At 39.4% G+C, this 24,547-nt stretch overlaps 1 protein-coding gene across 3 annotated transcripts in view; it reads left to right on the top strand.

Annotated features, from left to right (window-relative positions):
* GADL1 (glutamate decarboxylase like 1) overlaps positions 1 to 24,547 on the top strand; it is a 1,864,133-nt gene that overhangs the window by 1,062,845 nt on the left and 776,741 nt on the right. For all 3 annotated transcript variants that reach the window (XM_044066666.1, XM_044066664.1, XM_044066665.1), the window contains one exon: positions 1,978 to 2,067. In XM_044066666.1, the coding sequence (XP_043922601.1) occupies positions 1,978 to 2,067 (90 nt within the window). The remainder of the gene's footprint in view (positions 1 to 1,977; positions 2,068 to 24,547) is intronic.

The raw sequence follows: 24,547 nt of genomic DNA, 5'->3' as shown, positions 1-24,547 counted from the left end.
ACTGGCATTCATATCTCCTATCCATTACCTTCCTGCCTTTTCAGTCATAAGCCCACCATATCTCATGTTGTCACTGTAGCCTTGCATTTTGTCAGTGTACAGCCCTGCACGTTTCCATGGTGTGGATGCCTTTTGCTATGGGTACCTCTTCTTGAGGATGCCCAAGTTATGCAATGAGGATTTCCATCCTTTATATATATATATATATATATATATATATATATATATATATATATATATATATATACACACACACACACACACACACACACACACACACACACACATTTTTTAATATTCTCTTTCTGACATCTATCAGAACTCCAAGTACTGCTAAACCTTAGCTATGCATACAGCTGTCCTCTGCTCTTTCCTTTCCCTGCTTTGCCAAGGTGTACTCTGCTAATTGTAGTTCAGCAAATTGATTTGCCTTTTCACTGACTTATAACCACAGCAAATGTAAAGTTAGGGACTAAAACACCACCCTTTTATAAAGCTCGTTCCATGTCTTTTGATGATACATACACCTTCTCCAAATTAACCTCACTGAAAATAATACAGGACAGCATGCATTCTGCACATGGACTGTTTAAGGATCTGGCATCAGGCAGGAGATATTGCAGCATCTGCTTCAGTAACATTTTATACCCTACAGTAATTAGACTTCTGAATTCAGTCACTAGTCCTAGGGGTATGGACACACAAGTCATTTATTTATTTGTGCAATATATACTTACATATATTCTAAGTAAGTGCAATATTTATTTAGTATGTCCATAGTCGGTATTATTTAACTCACTCAAGTGTAATATTAGACAAATAACTTGGGCATTTCAATCTGTAGTGTGTTTTATATCACTTTAAATAAGGTAGTTAATTTAACTCAGGGGAGGGTATTCTTTTCATGTATGAGTGTTGGTAAATGTCTCTGCTCTTTCTTGCATGTATTGGGAGTAGTGTTGTATTTGTTAGTTATGTTTATTCCTGTACTTGTAGGTGTTGTTCCTTCCTTTGTAATCTCAAGAATTGAGCTGTTGCACAAAATTTCGTTTAAGCTTCACGTGTGCAGTTCTAAGTGACAGTAAAGTTTACTTTCACTTTTACTTTAAACATACTGGAATGGGTGGTATGTCAAGCCATCAGTAATTCACAACTTCATCACAGTTTGCTGTGTTCTGGCTCATTTACATCTTTGCAGAATGAAACTAGACATATTCTTAGAGTCTAGCTCATATTGGCCATCACAGAAGTTGATGTGCAGTAGGAATGTATGCTGTAAGACCAATTAGCCCACCTGATACTTTCTTAAAGAGACATCATCAAATCAGTAAACTGCAGGAATATTTTCAAAACATGCGTTCCTAGATTTTCTGAATTCTTGTTTATAAACATAGTGACTGTGTCCATCTCTGCTCTGAAGGTTGTCACATTATGTCATTTGCTTGGAAAAACAAGCTAAAGGAAAATGGCAAACTTGGAAGGGGTATGTTATTCTTCCAGTTTTGTACACAGAGACTTTGTTAAAAAATGCACTTTGCAGAATCTATAAATATTTTAAATTACCTGTCTGTATATACAAATGAATTTCCATAATAGCATGTTAAAGTGCAAATATTAAATGCATTTGTAGTGGAATTTTTCTTAGTTTCGCTAATTTAAAAAGGACACTGGTCCTGATAGCAGGGCTAGTAAGAGTTGTACGTAACTAATGCTCTAGTACTTTAAGAGCTGCTTGATTCTGTACTGTCAGCTCTTCTGTGGGCATGTAATTGGCATGACATTTTACAGACTTGGTCACATCTACAAGATGAATAATTAATGCTTCGAATGTGTAAAGAAGCTGATAATATAGAATGTGGAATGCATTCAGAGGCAGTGTACATGGTACATGACCAATAACTGTAATACAAGTTTTTGTAGTGGTATTCATTTTTCACTTCAAAGCTAATAATACTGAATATCTCTTCTCATACATAGCCTGAGTTTATCAATGTCTGCTTCTGGTACATCCCACCCAGCCTGAGGAAGATGGAAGAAAGCCCCATGTACTGGCAGAAGCTTCATGCAGTAAGTATACAGCACCACTAAGAAACCTTAATTAGACTTCTGTTTCTAGTAGAAAAGATTATTTACATATCCATGGTAGAATTCAGTTCTGCACATTTTAAACCTTATCAAATAACACCTGTGATGATTTTTAATTCCACCAAAGACACCAGGACTACTTGAATCTAAGATTTCATCCTGCAACCCTGAGGTGTACTGTCACCAAGTGAGTCCTCAGTCTCCAGTGAAAAAGGGTTCAAAGTGACCCCAGATAACCTGCTGCTTTCATCAGAATGGAAAGAGAGAAAAATGTCTCTCATTGAGGCCCATCAGACTGTTACTCAGGTTGCCATGTTTTTTTCTGTGGGCCATAAATTCCCCAAGATTGCAGAGTACAATGAACCCAGCACAGGCTGGCATTTATACTGCAGTGCATTAAGAGCAAGAAGTATCATCCCTTTTATCTTATGCTGCAAATCACCATGTTAAAGTGTCTTTCCACTCTCCATGCCATGAAACAATACAATCCTTCCTCCTAAGGTTAGTGAATTGGTTATGTGCCACTCAGAACTACCACAATAGCTAAACATGTAGCTTCAGAGGACAGTAGCCAGCCCTGAGTCACTGGTAGGGGTCTACATTATTTACACAAAAGCTTAAAACAGCGAATGCATATGCATCAAACCATATGCATCGAACTGAGAAACCATCAAAACACAATAAAAACAGAACTGCACAACAACCATGACATGTAACAGCTGTAGGCAGGGGGGGCCAAGTCCCCCTGCACCCCCACACCCCCTGCTACTTAAATATGCCAACTCTGAGATTGCACTACATTGAAGTAAATGGAAATCTCCAGCTACAGAGATTTCCGTTTACAGTTTTTGATGGTTCGGACTTTCAGTGCATACGGTTCGATGCATATCATTCACTGTTTTAAGCTTTCGCATAAATAAGGTAGACCCACTGGTAGCATAGGTAAGAGTCTTGCCTCCTATATCAGAAAACATTGTATTGTAGCAATACTGTCCTACTAGTCCAAATCAAGACAAACTTTTGCATATCTGTTCTAACATCAGAACTTACCAAACATGAGCAGAAATATGCACTTCTTCATCTTATCAGCTGTACCACCATGTCTGAAGTATACTTTTCACCAACATTTATTAGAGTATATGCTACTGGTTTGCCGAGTCCATAGCTGCTGAAAGGTCATTTTTATGGGAGCTGCATGAATATATAAAATAAAATGTGGTCACTTACTGTGTATCCAGGTGTTTCATACAAAAGTTTTTAAACCAAATTGATTGACACAAACATGGGAAAATAACAGATTACAGCTCAGTGTCCAAGGTCAGTTACAACTAAATGTTACCTTACATATATTGCCACATATTGTTTTTTTGTTTTGTTTTGTTTTTTTGTTAACAGTTAAGCACACAGCAGCATATACACATGACTTAATACTAGCGTCTGTGTTGTCTAATGATATGTCATTTGGAGATGCTGCATCCAGTAGAAACTGGGTTAAGCATAAATATATCAAGTAAGATAAAAACAAGGATACAGAGCAGCCTGACTGACAAAAAACAAGTAAAATATATTAAATAAAAGTCAGTACTGGTGGAAAACACTTTATTAAAATAACAAACAAACAGAGATGAGTGCTTTTGCAACACAGTTGCTTCTTCAGATCTAACACCTCATATAAGACACACATCATTTATACTAAAATAAATTAAAACAATTAACTCTGTGCCAATCAATTCTTCAGAGCTCTGTATCTCAGAGCTGGTATTAAAGGAATGTTACCATTTAGCCCTACATCCCTGTTTGCAGCGAGTGTGTAGATCCATTTAACTTCTATACATTCAGTATGAGTCTTAATATCACCTCTTCTTGCACTTCTTTAGTACCATAAATTTAAAAGTATGTGCACCTCCTTCCTTAACAGTATGCCTGTCCAGTGCATTCTTGAGATCACCTTTACTAATTGCATAAACATGTTCCTTTATATGGTCTCTAAAACACCTAGTAGTCATACCAACATAATATGAACCACACAAATCACATACAGCCAGGTATACCATATTCTTAGTATTACACTCAGCAAACAGCTCAAACACATGCAAACATCCATTCAAGGTATGTGTAAAAGAATTATCAGTCCTAATATAACTACAAGCATTACATTCCCCACATGGATGTATCCCAACCAGTCTCTCTCTCACTGGTTCTATACATAACCTATTGGAGGCAACTAGTTTATAGCAAAGCAGCCTCTTAAGTGATGGATTATTCTTGAAAACAAACCGGGATTCACTATCTAAAACCTCTCTATATTTAGGGTCTGACATCAACATTTTCCGGTAATTTATAATGATCTCACATACAGAGCTGACATCACTCAAATATGTAATAGACATCTTAAGATGGTTATCCCCAAAACCCTCATTACTCACCACTCCATCACGCACATCAAAATACTGTCTAGCTTTGCCATGTCTATGAGAGACCACATCATTCTGTGCTTGTATATCTAAATCAGAGTATCCCCATTTTTATACTCATTTGTCAGGGCATCAAAGGAGGTGTACATATCACTATCCCTAGTGCATAATCTAGCAGCCCTGAAACACTGTCCTCTCATAACATTTATCTTCATCCTTTTTGGATGCATACTATGGGCATGTAATTTATTATTCACTTTACACAGCTTCTTAAACAAGGTCATAGCTAACCTACTCCCATTCTTAGTAATGCTCACATCTAGACAGTCAATGGTAGAGCTCGAATGATTGTACATAAACATAAGAAAATCTGTAGTGCCCTCCAAATATCTAACAAACAAGGCAAGTTCATCTACTGTACCAGTCCAAGTAAGAAACACATCATCTACAAATTGGTTATAATACAAAATCTTATCCTAAAAAGGGTTGCATATATTAAAAACATGAGATACTTCCCAGTAGGCAAGCACCATGTTAGCATAACTATTTGCACACATGGTGCCCATAGCGATGCCTACCTTATGAATAAAGCACCTTTTATTAAACATAAAAACATTATTAGTCAATATCAACTCTAATTAAAAAAACAAAGCAGACCAATCTTATAGGAGTCATAGCTTGAATGTGTCACTAAAAATTGTCTAATGAAATACATTCCTACATCATTCATTATTACAGTAAACAAAAAAACTATGTCCATAGTTACTAAAGCAAAATTCATAACAGTACTGCATTCAGATCATCTAGCCAACCTTTTCAAGAATTGCTTAGTGTCTAGCAGTATAGTATCAACATTCTCAAGGACAGGTTGTAATTGCTTATCGATATATGTAGAGATTGGTTCTGTGGCCCAGCCTCTTCCAGAGACAGTAGGCCTCATAAGTGGATTTCTCAAGGCTTTATGGACTTTAGGAAGTTCATATATAACTGGTACTAAAGGATGCTCAACTACAAAATGATCATAGACCTCTTTATTGACATGACCTTCGAATAATAGGTCATACAAATTAACATTCAACCTATTCACCAAGGAATACACATCCTCTATACTATATTCAGTATATGTCTCAGAATCTTCTAACATAGTTAACATACATTTAACACTGTCTACAGTGTCCATTACAACAATAGCTCCCCCATTTTGGCAGGGTTTATATATAAATCAGTGCCTAAAACCAAGTCATTCAAAGCTGTAAATTGTTGTCTATCTAAATTATAGAGTGACTTGTTATGTTGAGTATTAAGCAATTCATAGATGTCATCTTCACATAATCTAGCAAACATCTCAACCAACAGTGGATTTATAGGTATATATTGACTTGGCTTTCTGAAAGGGATCTGTGTGTATTCAGACTTCCCAAGCAGTAACTTAAGTGAAATATTTTGTACAAACAATTTCAAGTCTAACAAACATTAGAGACAGCAGACCTTCTAGAGGGCAGGAAAGATAAACCTAAATTCAGTACTTTTTCTGTGCTGAAGTCAACTCAGTTGATGAAATGTTAATAATCAAGTTCTTGGGGCCTTGGGGCTGACAGACAGCCCTAATTCCAACTACCCCATCAATTGCAGCCATTTCTGGCAAAATCTGTCCCTGCTCCTTGAGTGGACCCTCCTATCTGACTTTATTGCATTTATCTGTTCTGGTAGTGGCAGCCATAAAAAAGGCTGATCAGGTATATTTGATACAACACATCCCATTCCATTCTCACAAAAATCTGAAGAGTAGTTAATATCAACAGCAGATGGAGTCAAAGACACAGTTCTAGTTGCACTCATATCCGATTCATTACAGCCTTCAATGGCAGCTCTATTCAAATCAGTCAAACTCTATTCTTCCCCCCTTTTTCCATAGATAGGGAGCTAACCATGTCCTTTACTTTATTATTAGAAGTCTGAACGCTGTTAACACCTCTCGTAATAGAGGACAAAGCTAGTCTTTTATCTGAATTATTGTCAGCTTAATAAGCATTCAACCCCACCTTATTGGTTCTCGGCAAAGAGAAGATCCTACTCTCAGTAAAGTCAGAAATATCACACATCTATTTCTTACATTTAATATCTTGGAATGGCTTCTGATATAAAGAAATATCAGAAAAAAGATTGTCAAGTCTATGAGCACATACATCAGATCCAAGAAAGGAACAAATGCTCTCCAAATCTTTCAAGAGCTCATTATAAATTTGTAGTCCAATGGGCTGAAAAAACTTCAATAATAACTCAATATATTTATAGCTCATGTCTAAGTTAAGGAGCTGCCATTCTTTCTGCATTCCAGAAAGAAATTGCCATAATTGGGCATCCTACAGACCTGTAAACCTTGAGGGGCAACTTTAAACTTAGAGCAAGCCTCAAAATGAAGCCTTTCCCATTGCAGATGCTTAAGAAGTATGCTTTGCTATAAACCGGTTGCCTCCGATAGGTTATGTATAGAACCAGTGAGAGAAAGAGAGAGAGAGAGATGGGTTGGGATATAGTTATATTAGGACTCATAATTCTTTTACACATCCATAGGTGCCGGAAGCTGCTGAAGACTGGGAGGGCAATATATATATATATATATATATATATATATATATATATATATATATATATATATATATGTATATAAATATATATATATATATACACACATACACACACACACACACACACACACACACACACACACACACACACACACACACACACACATATGCACACAAGGGACGGGGAACTGACTTTGCGCAAATGTGAGTCTTATCACAACAGGATAAAAGATTTTTACACAGTTAATCCCACAGGCCACTCAGGTAAAGACACACTAAGGCTTCTACCAGAAGTTTGCAACTTAGATGCTTTGAATTCATTGGAAATAAGTTCTGACTGGAATGACAGTACAGAAACGAATGTGAGAAGGAGAAGGATAAAAAGCTTCCAGCAAACTCCTTTGAAGGGGAACAATTATACCCCATACCCATGTGAGGCTTGATCCCACCACACCTCACAACTTTTAATACCAAGTTCAAACCACCTCAGAAGGAAAGACACACAGAAATATGCTTTCAGAGTAATCACCTAAAATGACAAGAACACAGGGAAAACACAATTCTTCTGGCATAAAATGAAACTTTCCAGGAATCCCTTCAAGAAAGGATAAGAATATTTAAATCCACCAGCTGTTTTCAGTGTTAACTTTAAAAACAGACTGATTACTGCAAATAAAAGTTAAAATAAAATGATTGCATAAAGTTGTTAGTTAAATGTTACAGCAGTCCATCCAGAGCTGACTAACATACACAAAGCGACCTATTCTGGAGCTTAAAAGAAGATGGCAGTCCAGTTACGGTAATGGTGTTTATACTACCAATGAATCAGAAAACTACTGCTGCTCACAACTTTCTTGACAATCAAGACTTGCATCAAAAATAAAAGCACCACATCTCCCCTAATTGCTCTTGTTTTCGCCCTGTGTTATTGTTACAACTTTGTGACTTAGTGTACAGTGTCAACAACGATCATCAAAAGCAAGCTTTTACTTCTGACGTGAATGCTCAAACACAGTAACACAACCATTTTGTTGCAAGCCAAAAACATAATCAGCTTCTGACATTCCGCTTTAGACTAGGGTAGTGGAAGAGTGCTCGTTCGCACACTAGAAATCATTAGTAAGCAACAAATGTTCTGACCTACGGAATCAATGGACACAGACCTGCCTTCAAATTATGTGCAAAATAAACAATAAATGACACCTTACTCATTAAATAGCATTTGTCCCATCATCATTTTTACCTGACAGAACCAATGACAGTAAACCCAATCACATGTAATGGATTTCTGCTGGCTGTCCAGCAAGCTTTCCAGTTTTTCACAGAGCCTTTCTGCCTCCTGTTCACTCTCCTCTTCTGCTAGCCCCAAACCTACAATAAGACCTAGATTAACATTAGGCTAACTGCTCTTGTGGGCCATTTTAAGCTGAGTCAGTCAGTTATCCCATGTAAGAACCAAACTCTGCACTTTGTGCCTGTAAGGTAAACATGTTAACCATGCCATCTCTGTAACCCCATTACTAAAAAAATACGGTGCTTCACAACCAGCCTGCCGATATTTAAAAGCAATGACAACAGTTACTGAAGAAAAATAGTTTAGCTTAATAACAGATCACTGGCAATGAGAGGAATTGCTTTATACTCATAAGCACATTACTGAAACAACTTCAAAAGACAAAAACAGTACAAAGGAGAATCAGTAAGTCAAGATAGAACACTAGCAAGAAGGTGTACACAAGTGAGAGGAATTGCTTTATTCTTCTTCATGAAAACAATTATGTTCAGCAACTGATCACTGAAAAAGAAGTTCCTGCTCCCAAGGACACTGTGGACAAAAGAAGGTAGGGTGGAAGGAAGGTAGGTGTGCATAATTATAAAATGGACGTTCTAGGGGCAAAAACATCCAAGAGGGCGTGTTTTTAAGCTACAATGCTTGAAAACTGATGGGCTTCTTGGAGTTTTGCAAGAGTGCGAGACCCAAGCTTTTAAAAATATGGCAAGCTGCACCGCTAGCAGTACAACCTGAGCAATCAAAAACATGAAAATGAATATGCCTAGCTATCAAAATCATTCATTTATGTGGTTAGATGGACAAACGTGGGGGAAATGCACCAGAAAGCAGCCAACATTGAGATTTTGCCCTTTAAAAGGAATCACTGCTTCAGGAGAAAGAATAGTAATGAAATACGAATGACTTTGTATGCAGTTTAACAAAATTAACTCTCACATTATAAGACTTTGTTTTGTGCACAATCCTAGTTTCTCCTCTGAAATTTATATCCCTTTAGATATATTCCCCCCACTTTTTTCAGTGTACCTTGCACATACACACCTCTAAATTGATTATTACAAAGGGTTCTTTTAGGTACTCTCTAGTAATGCTACTTGTCACTTGTTTTACAACTTAGAAACTACATATTTGTCAGCAAAGTAAGCCGTTCTATTCAGTAAGCTGCATTTGTCACACTCTCCTCACCAGCCATATATAAAAAGCAAACAAAGCACCAGCCACATAAACAGCAAACAGACCACCAGCCATATAAACAGTAAATGGAACTCCAGCTCCAGCCATATAAGTAATATATGGAGTACTTCTTACCATGGCTGACTCTGGCAGTAGGCTTAGCGCTAGCAGCAATGAGATCGGGAAATACATTTTCCACGCACTTTTATGTTTTAAAATTGATGTTAGCGTGTGATGCACGCATGAGTCCTCCTTAAAGAAAAACAGGTCTTGCAGCTGTAAAAGTGTGTGTGTGGGGGGGCGCTGGCGCGGGGGCACTCCCTCCCCCTTGCTCTATGGTTCTGGTGCCTATGTACACATCTCTTGAATGGACAATTGTATGTGTTTGAGCTGTTTGCTGATTGCAATACTAAGTATGTTATTTTTGTGGTTCATATTATGTTGGTATGACTACTAGGTGTTTTAGAGACCATAAAAAGGAGCATGTTTATGCAATTAGTAAAGGTGATCTCAAGAACGCACTGGCCAAGCATACTGTTAAGGAAGGAGGTACACATACTTTTAAATTTTTGGTACTAAAGAAGTACAAGAGGAGGTAATATTAAGATTCATACTGAATGTATAGAAGTTAAATAGATCTACACACTCGATGCAAACAGGGACGTAGGGCTGAATGGTAACATTCCTTTATTACCAGTTCTGAGATCCAGAGCTCTCAAGCATTGATTGGCTCTGAATTAATTGTTTTAATTTGTTTTAGTATAAAAGATGTGTGTTTTATATGAGGTATTAGATCTGAAGAAGCAACTGTGTTGCGAAAGTGCTCATCTCTGTTTATTTTAATACAGTGTCATATAATAGCTTCAAGATTCAGAGGTAGATACCAGACCATCACTTAATCAGACCATTTTCAACTTTGTCCAGAACAGCCAAAATCAAAGTTGACTATTGCCTCAAGGGAGGCCACACAAGATAGGCTGTGTGAAAACTTTTGATTGCCCATCTGATTGTCTTGGTTAGTCTTGAATGTAGCTAGGGTACTACTTTGTTAATATGCAGGGTTTTTTTTCCATAGATCAGGAATATGAAAGGATAAGAACTCGGATGCCAACATATCCTATTAATTGGTTGATAGTGATTACATTTGTCTATGTGTGTGTTTGAGAAACCACTAGTTGTACAAAGACATAATAGATCTAAAAAGATGGGAGTCTTTCCTGACCTCATAAGCCAATGATAGGAGTCTGTAGGAAACATAATTCAGAGAAAGGACAGCTAATTGATCTGTGTAACTTAGGGGACTTGAGGCATATGGCCTTTTTGGTTAGGAACCTCTGGATCTCTCCAGTTATGAGATATCTATAAATAAGTATACCAAAGGGGCATTACATTCTTTAATTTGGTAGATAAGAGATGAGTACAGTAGAAGTAAGACTTATTTTTTTGGTTCTGTATAAGAAGGCCTACATTATTCATTATTTGTTGAGATAGATTTTCTCACTACACTGGGGATACAATGGGTATAGAGTAGACAGTCACCAACAAGGATGCCTAGATATTTAATATCAGTGTCTCCTTTAATGTTCATGTTGTCTGTGACATAAGTAATTATTCCTTTTACCAAAGTGGATTGTATTGCAATTTTGGCATTTATTTTGAGACTATAGTCTTTGCATAAATTATTTGCACAATACAATCTGTTCTGAAATATGTTCACTTCAGTGTGTGCTCAACTAACAAACCCTACTTTACAGCCAGAAGTGAGCTTGGCTAAGCAGAGACTAAGATATTTGACTGTAGTTCAAGAAATAAATGTAAAATAGAAGAGGACCAAGTACCGAGACTTGCAGTACCCTGCTTACGATGTTTTTACTTTCCATGGTGGTGCCTGCAACTCTAATGACATATATTCTATCTAGCAGACAGTTTGTTTATTCACCGCATTATGTACAGGTTTATCAGAATGAAAACTGAGTGACAACAAACACGGCTATGTAAAATAAACCAAAAAGCTTTTATTATACCTTAGTAAGCGCTTTCGTGTTGACCTGAATGCTTTGTCAGACTTTAAAAAACACACCAAGAGCTAAACTAAGCCAGTATACATAAGACATCAAATATTCATTAAGTTATTTTATTATGCAATTCTGGCAATCTATTGGTCTGATGATTCATTTTTTGAGTCTCACAGGACTATATTTAATGGTTTTGGACTTATATATCCTACTATGACCAAGCACATATATACTGTTAGAACTAGGTGATGAGTAGATAAGTATTTTTTTATATATATTTAACTTATAGTAGAAATTATACTTTGTTTTATTTTTTACTACACATTGCTAGATAGTGTATTGTCTAATTTGCTTCTACAGCTAATTGGATAGTTTGTTATAATGTAATAATTGGAATCAGTCTCTGATTTGTTCTTTGGATTTTGAATAGTGAGTGTTAATCAGTGTGTTTATGTCTGATGAATCACTGAGGTCAACGCAAAAGTGCTTACTAAGGTATAATAAAAGTTTTTTTTGGTTTATTTTACATAGCCTTGTTTGTTGTCACTCAGTTTTCATTCTGGTTTTGCTTCTTGCGCACTGGTGTGACAGCTTCATCCCAGCTGTGCAGTTGTTTTTTACTTTTATGGATGTACGGGTTTATGTTTATGTGCACCAATTTGCAGCAATGCCTGCATGAAAGAAAGTATTCAGTGGCCTAACCAAGTACAAGTAAGCCTTGTCCACTGCATGACCACCATCAGCTGCTTCAGTTAGTCTTTCAAAGAAGTCTAAGGTAGGATTTGCAGTTGACAAAGCCAAATTAATATGGATCGAGGGTAAGACCAGATATGATACGTTCCATGACTATACAAACAAGGCTGGTAAGGCTGATGGGTCTACGGTTACCAGGGTCCATGGCTGAACTGCCTTTAGGTAGGGGCATTGAAATATCACTGCTGCTCTAACCTTAGCTATATTGGTTATACCCTGCCATATATATAATGCTGGCCAGCTTCCAAGGCTTCAGGGTACCTTCCATGCACTCAAACCATTAGGCAGCTTCAGCTGAACTGCTTAAAATCATGCTTGAGCTCCAAACCCTTCAGAGCTTTCCTGCTAGTGAAGAAAGTAATCCTCTGTGGACTTTTGAGGATCGACAGTCAGCTTGTGCCGTTCTTTGCTGAACAGATAAGTTCTCTTAGGTGAAAAATAAATCTTCACACATAAAAATGTATTGGTTAAATGTACTTTCCTGCTTAGGTTTTAACAGACTGTGAAGAAACGTAACTGTACTTTTAAATGGAAGCTCTACTTTTTCCTGTCATTTCAAAAGTTGTTTAAAGTAGTTGAAACACATTTTCTTCCTGTGGAGAAATTGCATTTATTTTACATTTTGGGGGTGACAGAATGTATTAAAGTGTTTTTTATTGTGTTGTTGTGAGAAAAGTTAACTTTTTCCTGGAAAAGAGGCACCATTTTTGCCTTGACCATGGAAAAAATTACTAGTCCCACAGTTGGTCCTTTTTCCAACTGCAAAAAGGAACAGTTAATCAAATAACATTTGCCACCACAGCAGGCTAGCAATTTTTTCTCAGCCACAGGTTGCTGTGGCCAAAGCTGGTTCTTCAAACCACTCAACTTTTACCTCAGATACCTCTGGTGTAGCACTTACAGCCACTATGCGCAGGGAGTAGTAGTCATGTCCTCAGTTGGAGATCCCTTAGTGAGCTAGGGAAAGCCACTCTTGCTGGTGCTGGGACAAGGAACAGGAAAGGCTTTCCTGGTTGGTCAAAATATAGGGCCCACCCTGGGGATGTTGCTGCTGCCATTAACAACACTGTTGGCTCCATTTCTTCTGTCAAAAAGAACCAAAAAACTAAGCATGTATCTACTCCTCCTTAGATTTCTTTAGACAGGAGTAGGTTACTAGATCTGGCCCAGGCTCTAATTCAGGCTGTTGATGCTTCTAATAAAGTGGTTTCTGGTAAAATAAAGAGAAATGCTTCTTTTCCTGAAGAGATTCAAGATTCTGAATCTGAACAGGAAGATGAATGGACAGATGATTTGTTTTCTCCTCAGATTTCTGATTCAGACATAGGGAAGAGCACAGCATCTGATTCTTCCTGTGGGAGTTTTTCTTTTCTGAAATTGTTTCCAGAATGTTCCAATGTTTTCAATGGAAGAATACTGACATTTCTCACTCCCTCAGAAAATTCTATGAGCTGTTACAGATAACATTTCCAGAACATTCACCCATTCCTCTAGTTCTGTCACCTTTGAAGCATGTGATGTAATGTGATCCTATCTCACCTACATTCAATACTGATGGGGTCGGAGCCGAGAATCGGCTCCGACTCGGCAGTTCTGACTAGCACGAAGTCTCTCATTGGCTGGGCCAACCCTATATCCCAGGATGCACCACACCCAAAACCCCAGATCTCGTTTGCCGCTCTTGGAGTATCGACGTGGTCTCAACATGGCTGTGGCTAAGTACCCTCTTTTGTGATTTTTTTCATATCTCATAGCAGTTTTCTGTAGGAAAATTGATATTCAAAAGCTATTTTCATCGCTACGTTGTGGTAATTGTTGTTTGAGTGGGATTGTTTATTCCTGTTGTGTGAGTGATCCTTCTGTTTGGTGGGCTAGGCCCGTTTTAGTTAGAGGGCCTTTGCCCTATCTTGTTTCTCGGCGTTTAACTTAGAGCCGCCCCCCCCCCTAGTGTTTAACTTGTGTTTGACTTGTGTTTGTGCATCATGTCTACCAAAGAAAAAGAACATAAGCCATTGGGCTTTAAAAAATGTGCAAAGTGTAGCTATAAAATGTCTTTGACAGACGGTCACACGATGTGCGTATACTGCCTTAGCGCCAAACACTTGCAAGAATCTTGCAGTGTCTGTCATGCTTTCTCTTCGAGAGTTTTGCAGGAGAGAAAAAATAAACTTATCCTGAAGGGTTTGATCAAACCCTCCTTTGAGAAAGCTGTTTCTCCTCCCTCTGAAAAGTCCAGGGCTAAGTCGAAAAAGAAGTCCCAGGCTCCATCCTCTTCTTCGGAGCCACCGGAGAAAAGATCCAGGTCGATGTCCCCTTCCTCGGCTCCACTGGTCTCGGAGCTGCAGGATTCAGGGTCGACAGCAGGGTCCACTGTCTCGGTTCCACTGGTTTCAGAGCCACAGGTAATACTTTCCATTTTGGAGCCGGCTTCTTCAGTTCCACGGCTTTTGGCGCCAAAGGAGGTTTTGGTGCTTCTCCAGCCTGCTTCGGCTCCAATCATCTTGTAGCCGATTCAGAGCCGTTCTCCTAGTCATGTCTCAGATCCGATGGGAAAGGTTTCTCTACCCCCTTCTGTCTCCTCCAGGTCCTCCAGGTTATCTGCTTCGGATGTAGATAGGGTGGCCCAGAGACTCCTACAGTCGCCAGTGTTATCTAAATTATTTTCAGCTCCAGCCCAGTCGGCTCCGGAGCCCACTATAGTATCAGTTCCATTCCTTCCTCCTCCGACAACCTTGGTGTTGCTGGAGTCGGAGAGTGCTGAGTCAAGTGAAGTCCTTGGGTCGGTCCCAAGACCCCATGCCAGTCTTTCAGTTCCGGCCTCAGCTCCAACGTTCTCTATTCCTTCTGCAGGTTTCGGTACTCGGGGGTCCTCAGTCGGGCAAGAGGGTGATACATCGGGACCAGTGACTTTGGTTCTGAGTCTCCCCCTTGGTGCTTTGGCTAGGGGAACCCCTACTCCGGTCATGGTTTCGGAGATGGGCCCTTCCTCTGATTTAGGGGATCCCATCTTCGAAGCTATGAGGAGCGAGCTGGCCAAGTCCTTAGTGACTTTACCTGAATTGGCTTCTCCCTCCCTGGACACTATGACTAGAGTTTCTGGCGACCCTCTATCTCTGGACAGCAGGACTCCAAGGCTGAGGATACCTCCATGTGTGGTCCCCTGCTTTCTGAAGGCCCTTCAGAGTCCGTGCCTGAAGAGCCTCCCAGAAAGAAGCTGTGTAAGAGGAAGCACCTAGACTCCCCAGATAAGTCTGTCACCTCAGACACCAACCTCGATGATGCAGAAGGGTCCCTGAAGTCGTCCTTGGATGATGTCTTGTTCTCCGACATCCTGGAGATCTTGAGACAGCAGGGCGACTGGCCATCCAAAAACCCTTCTGAGGAGGAGTCGGTTTTTCTCAAGGCCTTCGGAGCCCAGCCTTCCACCTCTTGGGTGTCTCCAACCTTCAATGACTTGTTGGATCTTATTTGTCGAAGGGTGTGGGAACACCCTGACTCTGTGGAGCCAGTTCCTAGCCGCCCCAATAAAGTCCTATTGGCATCTCCTGGGAAAGAGTTTTTGACCAAGGGAGTTCCTGTGGATGCCATGGTGGTGGCGTCTGCCACTCAGCAGGATGTGGCAGAGGCTTCTACTTCCATTTATCCTCCTAATAAGGAGTCTAGGAGCATGGATAGGTACCCTGTCTTCAGCAACCTTTACTTTGTGGTCGCTGAATTACCTGTGTCATTTTACATGGCTCCAAAGGGATCTCATTAAAGAGTTGGGAGATACCCTGGCAGGTAACGTGCCTGAGGCATTGACCCAGTCTGTTAACGCCCAGCTGTCTACCCTTTCTTCCATCATCAACTCATCCATGAGGCTCATATCTTATGCAGCCGAGGGGGCGGGTAGAGCAGCGAGTTCAGGCGTAGCCCTCAGGAGGCAAGCTTGGATGTGCTTGTGTCATTTTGCGGAGGCTTTCAAGTCTTCTTTCACGGATGCCCCTTTCGACAGGTCCTCCCTTTTTGGACCCAAAGTGAAAGACAGGAGGGTAAGACTTTGTCTGCTGTTGGGGCCCATTTTTCTCTCCCCACTAGACCTTATCCCAAGGCTCAGAGGGGAGGAAAAATGTGGTTCAGAAAGTCTCTAAAGTCCTCCCCTGCCCATCAGAGGCAGAGGAGGGGAAATTACTCCAGAAAACGTCACCCCAGAGGCGGCGGAGGCCCCGCAATACAGGAAACCATGAATCCTTTCGTGGCTCTTCCTTCCAGCATCCCTGAGGGATTACCCGACTGTGCATCTCTGGAGCCAGGCGGGGGTCACTTTTCGGAGCATCGTCAAGCCTGGGAGTCCATCACTCAGGATCGATGGGTGCTTCGAATAATCGCCGGAGGTTATACCATTCCCTTCATCTGTTCTCCCCTACTGTCAAAAAGAATCCAGGACGTTCCACCCAGTCAACGGGATCAAGCAGCACTAGAAATCTCAAAGCTGATAAGAAAAGGAGCCATCCAATCAGTCCCCACAGACCAGATCGTATCAGGAACTTACTCAAGATTACTTTTGGTGCCGAAAAGAACAGGGGACTTGAGACCCATTCTGGATCTCAGCCATTTAAACCGCTTCGTGAAAAAGTCCAAGTTCTGAATGGTCATGTTACAATCCATTCTCCCCTTGCTGGAGAAAGGAGTATGGATGTGCTCCATAGATCTCAGGAATGCCTATTATCACATCAAGATAAACAAGGGCTCCTGGCATCCGTTACGCTTCTGGCTGGGAGCCAGTGATTTCCAATTCCGGGCCCTGCCCTTTGGTCTCACCACAGCCCCCAGAGTGTTTACCAAGTGTTTGGCAGTGGTGACGGCTCACCTGAAACATCTAGGATTAAGGTGTTTCCTTATCTAGACGACTGGCTCCTCACCGCCCCCACCAGGCATCTTCTTCTTCAAGCCATGAGAACCACCTTCAAATGAGGACATCTGATAGGAATTACCTTCAATTGGGCAAAATCTGTATTGCTGCCATCACAGCATGTTGCCTTTATTGGCGCAGAGCTAGACTCTGTAGAGATGCGAGCATTCCTACCCTTAGACAGAAGAAAGGTGTTACAGGCTCAAGTTATGGCCTTATTGCCCCACAAAAAAGCTCAAGCCAGAACAGTTCTGCAGTTGTTGGGAACAATGGTGGCTACCATCCTTCTAGTCCCTCTTGCCAGGTTGCACATGCGAATACTTCAATGGCTCCTTTCAGCCCAGTGGTCATATCAGGATCTGCCCTTGTCCCATCCGGTTTTCATTACGGAGAGATGCAGACAAGATCTTTGTTGGTGGCTTCTCCCCTCCAATCTGAATCAAGGAAGATCATTCATTCCCCCGTCCCCCATTGCCACGGTAACCACAGATGCCTCCCAGATGGGGTGCAGGGGTCATTACCTGGGCAGGACGGTTCAAGGTACATGGCAAGATCATGAGACTCACTTGCATATCAATGTTCTGGAGATGAGAGCAGTGCTTCTAGCATTGCAGGCACTCCACAGCTTTTTTCCCCAGGGAACTATTGCAATTCTTTCCGACAATATGTCGGTCGTCTGGTATCTGAACAAACAGGGGGGAACCAAGTCCTATCCCCTTTGCAGGGAAGCCATGAGAGTGTGGAGCTGGGCTATCACTTCCCAGTGCTTTCTAGTGGCAATGCACATTCCGGGGAAGTCCAACGTGATTGCAGACAGGCTGAGCAGAGCTATTCTGATGCCTCACGAATGGTCCCTGAACGATCGAGTGGCGGCTCAGATATTCTCCAGGTGGGGTCTTCCCTGCTGTGACCTCTTTGCCAGTCCCCTCAATGCGAAGTGCAGAAATTATTTCACTCTAATCCCTCCTCAAGGGGAGCCACCCAGGGATGCTCTAGTTCATGATTGGCCCTCCTGTCTGCTCTACACCTTCCCTCCGATGCCTCTCTTGCCAAGAGTGATTCAGAAGGCAATCTACATGGGAAGCAGCATGATTTTGATAGCACCACTCTGGCCCCGTCAAGTTTGGTTCCCCTTCCTTCGGAAATATGCGGTGGATGGGCTTTGGATCCTGGACCCAGCTCCAGACCTATTGACTCATCAGTTGAGACAGCCTCATCCATCCCTCTGAACTCTCAGACTTGCTGCTTGGCTACTCCACTTCCTTCCTTAGTCAGACAGCATAAACTTACCCTGGAGGTACTACAGATTCTGTCCTCCTCTCATAAGTCTTCTACTAGAAAGATTTACTCTAGTAAATGGAAGAGGTTTGCTATTTGGGCTGAGCAGCGTGACATTAATCCCCTCACAGCCCCTGTGTCAGCGGTGTTGGATTTCTTGGCGACACTTTTTAGACAGGGTTCCGCTGTCTCCACTATAAAGGTTCAATTGGCAGCTATCTCTAATTATCACGTAGTTCATGAGCCTTCCCTCATGGGTCATAAGCTGTGTAACGCCTTTCTAAAAGGAGCCTGGTTAATTCGCCCCCTGATTTCGCAACCCATTCTACCATGGGACTTAAATATGGTGCTCGTAGCTTTGACATCTCCTCCCTTCGAACCTGCAGCCACTTGCGAATTAAAATTCTTATCATGGAAGACTGCATTTTTGGTAGCCATTACTTCAGCTAGAAGGGTATCGGAGCTTCAAGCCCTTTCTGTCAAACCTCCTTATTTGATTTTTCACAACGATAGAGTATCTCTAAGACTAAATCCTTCCTTTCTTCCTAAGGTGTCTTCTGCATTTTGTCTCCAACAGGATATTGAGCTACCAGTCTTTTTTCCACAATTCTCCAGCAAAGCAGAATACATATTTCACCAGTTGGATGTACATAGACAATTGAGGTTTTATTTGAATAGGACACAACAGGAGAGAAAATCAGACCAGTTGTTTGTGTCCTTTTCGGACAACAGAATTGGCAGATCTGTAACCAAGGCGACTATCGCTAAGTGGATTAGAGATTGCATATCATTCATTTATGCATTGAAGGGTAGGAATCTTCCCTTTCCAGTGAAGGCACATTCTACCAGGGCTATGGCAACTTCAGTGGCCTTTCATGCTAGGCTGTCCGTGGATGAGATTTGTGCAGCGGCTACTTGGACTTCTCCACATACCTTTATTTCTCATTATAAATTAGACTTGGCATCTAGAGGTCGTGCTTCCTTTGGTTCCACAGTGCTCAGGAGTGTTTTCCAGTGAGCCTCCCAGGATTTAGGTGCTAGGGACGCTGTCCCATCAGTATTGAATGTAGGCGAGAGAGGATCACATTACATCTCTTAGTTATGTACTTACCATAATGATAGATGTATGTGATCCATCTTGCCTACATTCTTACGTACCCGCCCTCCTTCCCCCTTCCTGTTGGATTTGGAGGAGACAAGTATTGTTTGATTCCCATGAGGATAATATTTTTTCTCTCCTCTTACACTTGTCTCTTGTGTGTTCTGTGGGTGGAAGAATGTGTTGGGGGCGTGGTGCATCCTGGGATATAGGGTTGGCCCAGCCAATGAGAGACTTCGTGCAAGTCAGAACGGCCAAGTCGGAGCTGATTCTCGGCTCCGTGCCCATCAGTATTGAATGTAGGCGAGATGTATCACATACATCTATCGTTATGGTAAGTACATAACTAAGAGTTTGTCACTGTCTGCAGTTTTCTGTTAGCCAGCCTGCTGCTCGTAAAAGGCAGTTCCTTAGTCTTTAAGGTTTTTACACACTCATCCAGAACATAACCCAGCAGTATACCTCTCAACTGTACAGATTTTCACAGAATGTTTAGTTTTTTGCCTCATATTTTTGGTCTGTTCCTCATAAAAATTGTGTTTTTTTGACAAATCACTGGGATGATCTAAGGATTAAAGTCACTATACAATGACATGCATTTGTGTTTCAGACTTCATGTCCTTCAGAAAATGCATGCCAACACAAATCCTGTTATTCTAGCACCTTTCAAAGTTTATAAGAGCATTATTTAAAATGTGTCCCTATTTTGGGCCTTTGTCCCCCCATTATGTCAGGCTTTGTGCAGATTTCTTGTGCTAAGAGTTTGAGAGGTATGCCCAGCAGCTACAACTATAGTTAATCCTACTGCTGCTAAGCATTTAGTTCATTCCAATTCTACACTGTTTGACAGGTATGGGAAAATAACTGATGAAAATGGGAAAACGTATATGCTTCTGCAACTTTGATTTTCTGAATTTTGAATTGTCTGGCTCATATGCTAAAGTTTATTCCAACTAATTGTGAAAAGTGTGGGGAACATTTTGTCTGCAGTTTCTTCTTATGAGGAGAAATATGCATTAAATTATTTCATTTCTTCAATTTTTACAGGTCACAGCTCATTGTTTAAAGTGTGTGCATGATTCCATTGATACCTCTTCCAGGTCTATTCTCTGCCCACGGTGCACCTGGCTGAATTATCAGAACATCCCAGATGATTTGAAAAAAAATGACATTTTAAGTTCTCCTTTAGATAGAAATTTAGTTTTTTGGTTCCTCTGCTGTAGAGGTTATCAAACAGTGTGTTGACAGGGTTGAGTCAATACAGGGAAATCACTAAGATTTTTCAGCCCCCCCTTTCCATATTTTCTAAAGGATTCTCTAACCCTTCATCCAATTTTGGCAAGAAACAAATTAAACAGTCTCAGTAAAATGCTGGTAAACAGAAATTTAAGAGGAAATGGCAAGGGTGGCTCCAAAAAGAATACAAGAACCCCTTAAAACCAAGGACAGTACAGCAAGTTAGAATGATTATTTAAGGGACCTTGCACCCCCTTCCAACTCTGGCAGTCCCCTTTTCATTCCATAAACTCTGAATCTACATTTCTCTCTCTTTGGAAACAGCTAGTTTCAGACAGATGTGTTTTGACAATTATTCATCAAGGTTAAAGATGACTGTTTCCCTCTGTCCTTCAACATATGTTGTCTCGGGGAGAGATAGAGGCAGTTCCTTTTTCCCAGTTTAGGAAAGGATTTTATTCAAAGATATTATTGGTGCCAAAGAAAGAAATGCTAGGAGGCCAGTTCTAGATATTTCTTTCCTAAACCAGTTTTTTGTTAGTGCCCAAGTTCAAAATGCTGTCACTTCAAAACCTGTTATCCCTTCATCTTCATTTGAGTTTCCTAGTGACGTTATATTTAAAAGATGCTTATCACCACACCACTTTTCATTCAGACTTTAGACATTTCTTAAGATTTCAATGTGTCTGGATCACATTGTCTATTATCTGCTTTACCAGTTGCACAATCTACAATCCACTGCACAAAGAGTGTTCACAAAATTGCAGACTACAGGGTATCCACATTTTTTGATATTTAAATATCTTACTTATATTTGCAGAGTCTTTTTCAAAGTTTCAAGAACATATCACTTAGGTAAGAGATCTCATATACAAACTAGGATTCCAAGAATGCATTCAAAAGTCTTTTTTAACTCAATTACACAGGATTGTGATTCAGAGATGTCTGCTGGGTTGAAAGAGCTTTTCTTCTGCAGAAAAAACTAGACCTATATCCAGATGTGTTTCTAGGGTTTTCTACTCAGACTGTGGTCACCACAAAAGAATATCTCACAATTTTGGGTCTCATGGAGTGTATTATTTTCATGATATCTCTGTCAAGACTCCACATGAGAAAGATACAATGGTATCTGAAGTCTCTTTGTTCTAAGCACCAACACCCATTATCTTTTCAAATCCCAGTTCTGAGTTTTCTCAGAAGATAAATCACTTAGAAGTGACAGAAAAAATCCCTAAAACCAGGTCTCCACTTCACCTCTCCTGCTACACAGCGGTCATTCATGAGAGATGCCTCGGACTTTGCTTGTGGAACAGCTTCTGGAGGGATACAAGTGCAAAGTCCTTGAGTCACCATGTACAGATGCAAGGACATGAATTTAAAGTAGATGCTTGCTCTGATGAAATACCCAACTCTCTGAATCATCTTTGGCCCCAGAACCTGTTCATGTTGTTACAGACAATACCACAGTCATGTGGTACATCAACAAGCAAGAGAGAAACAGTTCTTACCCCTTTGCAGAATAGTCATGCTTGTTTGGGATATAGCTTCACAGCACAGTCTCACTCCACAGGCATCATGCATTCTCTCAGAGCAAAATTCTGTGGCAGAAAATCTGTATTTTTTTTTTGTTAAAAGATTTTATTTATTTTACCATTATAACAATAAACAAATACATAAATCCATATTGATGAACCAATAACAACAAACTATTTACAATATTTACATTTGCCCTGACTGAATTAGAAAATAGAAACAAAATCAATCTGTGGGAATGTTTGAAAATGAATAAGAAAATGATTTCTTTCTTCCCATAACAATTAAGACTCATCTGAACTCATTTTAAAGTGTCTATCAAAGATAGAATCTTCTTCCAGGGATTGTTACTCCATACTTTTGGTGCAATTCTCAGTTCCTTGACCTTGGTTTCCATCAAAGCAGTTTCTTTCAATAGAGACAAGAATTCATCAAATGGTTCAAAGGAAGATTTCCATTTTCTTGTAATACTTTCCTTGACACAGCTAATAAAGTCCAAAGAAGGTATAGATCTTTGTTGTTCATTTCTATTCTTTCATTAACATTTAACAGAATTAACAATTTTGTTGATACTAATGAATCTGAAAATAAAGCTTGAAGAAAGTTGCTTATTTCTTTCCAATCTTTTTTTGAGTTTGGTGCAATCATAAAACATATGAATCCAATTTGCCTCACATTTTTGTAAACATCTCCAACATATAACTTATTTGCTAGAGTTAAATAAGGCTAATTTACTGGGAGTAAGAAATGATCTATGCAGAAACATCCATGTGTAAATATTCCAAAATTGTGAAATGGAGGTTAATTTTATGGAGTACAATAATTTATTTTTACTTTCCAATTATAAATTTAGTATATGTGCTTTTGTCACACATGTCCAATAATTAGGATGAATTGTGACTTTATAATTTATTCAAATTTTGTAAAGTTTTGAGGTAATATTTGTCCAATTATTATTGTTATAAATAATTCCAAACATGAGATTTGTTAAATTGGGACTTATTTTAAACAGGGAATTATTAATTACTCTGCATAGATCTTGAGCATATGATAGTTCAATTTGAAGTATTAGCCAGTTATTAGATGAGCTGTCATATGAATTTATTATATATTGAAATTCTGATACTTCAAAATTGTTTGTACAATGTTGCCAACATATAAGATTCTTTGTTTCCCAATGGGAGAATGTATTTTTATGGATTTTGTTAAAAAAATTGTATAAACAAATGGAAATAATTCTATCCATAATTTTATATCTGTTATTAGTGTTCATTTTCTGAAAGAGTCATAAATGTAGTTTATATAATTTAGATCGGTAGGTTTAGACGTATTATATTGGAAGTTAACACAAAGGATGTGCCTTAACTTATTGTTTTGATCGTTCAACATGAGATTTTTAGTTATGTTATTTTTGTTTTAGAAAATAGTGGTATGAAGAGTTTTCCAGTTGGAAGAATAATTTGGATCAACCCAGTCAATTATTGTTTTAAAGGTCAAGGCTTTGATGTATGTCTCTATATCTGGAAAGTTAATGCCACCTTTGTCCCAAGGTTTGATGTGATGGGAAAAAGCAATTCTATTTCTGTTAAGATACCAAAGAAATTTTAAAATAATTGTATTTATTTCCTTTAGAGTCTGTTTGTTAGGAATCATAGGAATAGCTTGAGCTACATATATAGGATTTTTGGAAGTAGAATCATTTGTATTAATTGAAGTCTATCTTCAAATTTCAGATAAATTGTATTCCATTTCACTATAAAAGATTTTAAAGAGTTTATGATCTTTTTCTAATTTGTAGATAATGTTTTTCTAAGCTTTCAGGTAAAGTAATTCCCAAGTAATTTATGATGAAGACTTGAGTACCAATTATATGATCAGTATTTGACAATAGAAGATTGTTTTTATTCAAAATCATATAATTAGATTTAGATTTATTAAAGTGAAGACCTGAAATTGAATAGAATTTCTCAACTAATCTATTTAATTCTTTTAAAGAGTCAGTTGAAGCAGATAAGGTAAGAAGAACATAATCTGCGAATAACATAATCTTGGAATTAAATTGACCATAAATATCTATGCCTGTTATTTTTGAATTGTTACGGACTGATGAAGCAAATAATTCCATAGCTATTGTAAATAAAACAGGGGACATCAGACAACCCTGTTTAGTACCCTTGGCTGTTGCTATAAC

This window comes from Protopterus annectens, chromosome 3.part1 (genome assembly GCF_019279795.1).
Source record: "Protopterus annectens isolate FY-2018-M chromosome 3.part1, PAN1.0, whole genome shotgun sequence".
NCBI classification, from domain to species: Eukaryota; Metazoa; Chordata; order Ceratodontiformes; family Protopteridae; genus Protopterus; species Protopterus annectens.
The sequence above is the reverse complement of the archived record's forward strand: the minus strand, read 5'-3'. Positions and strand labels throughout refer to the sequence as shown.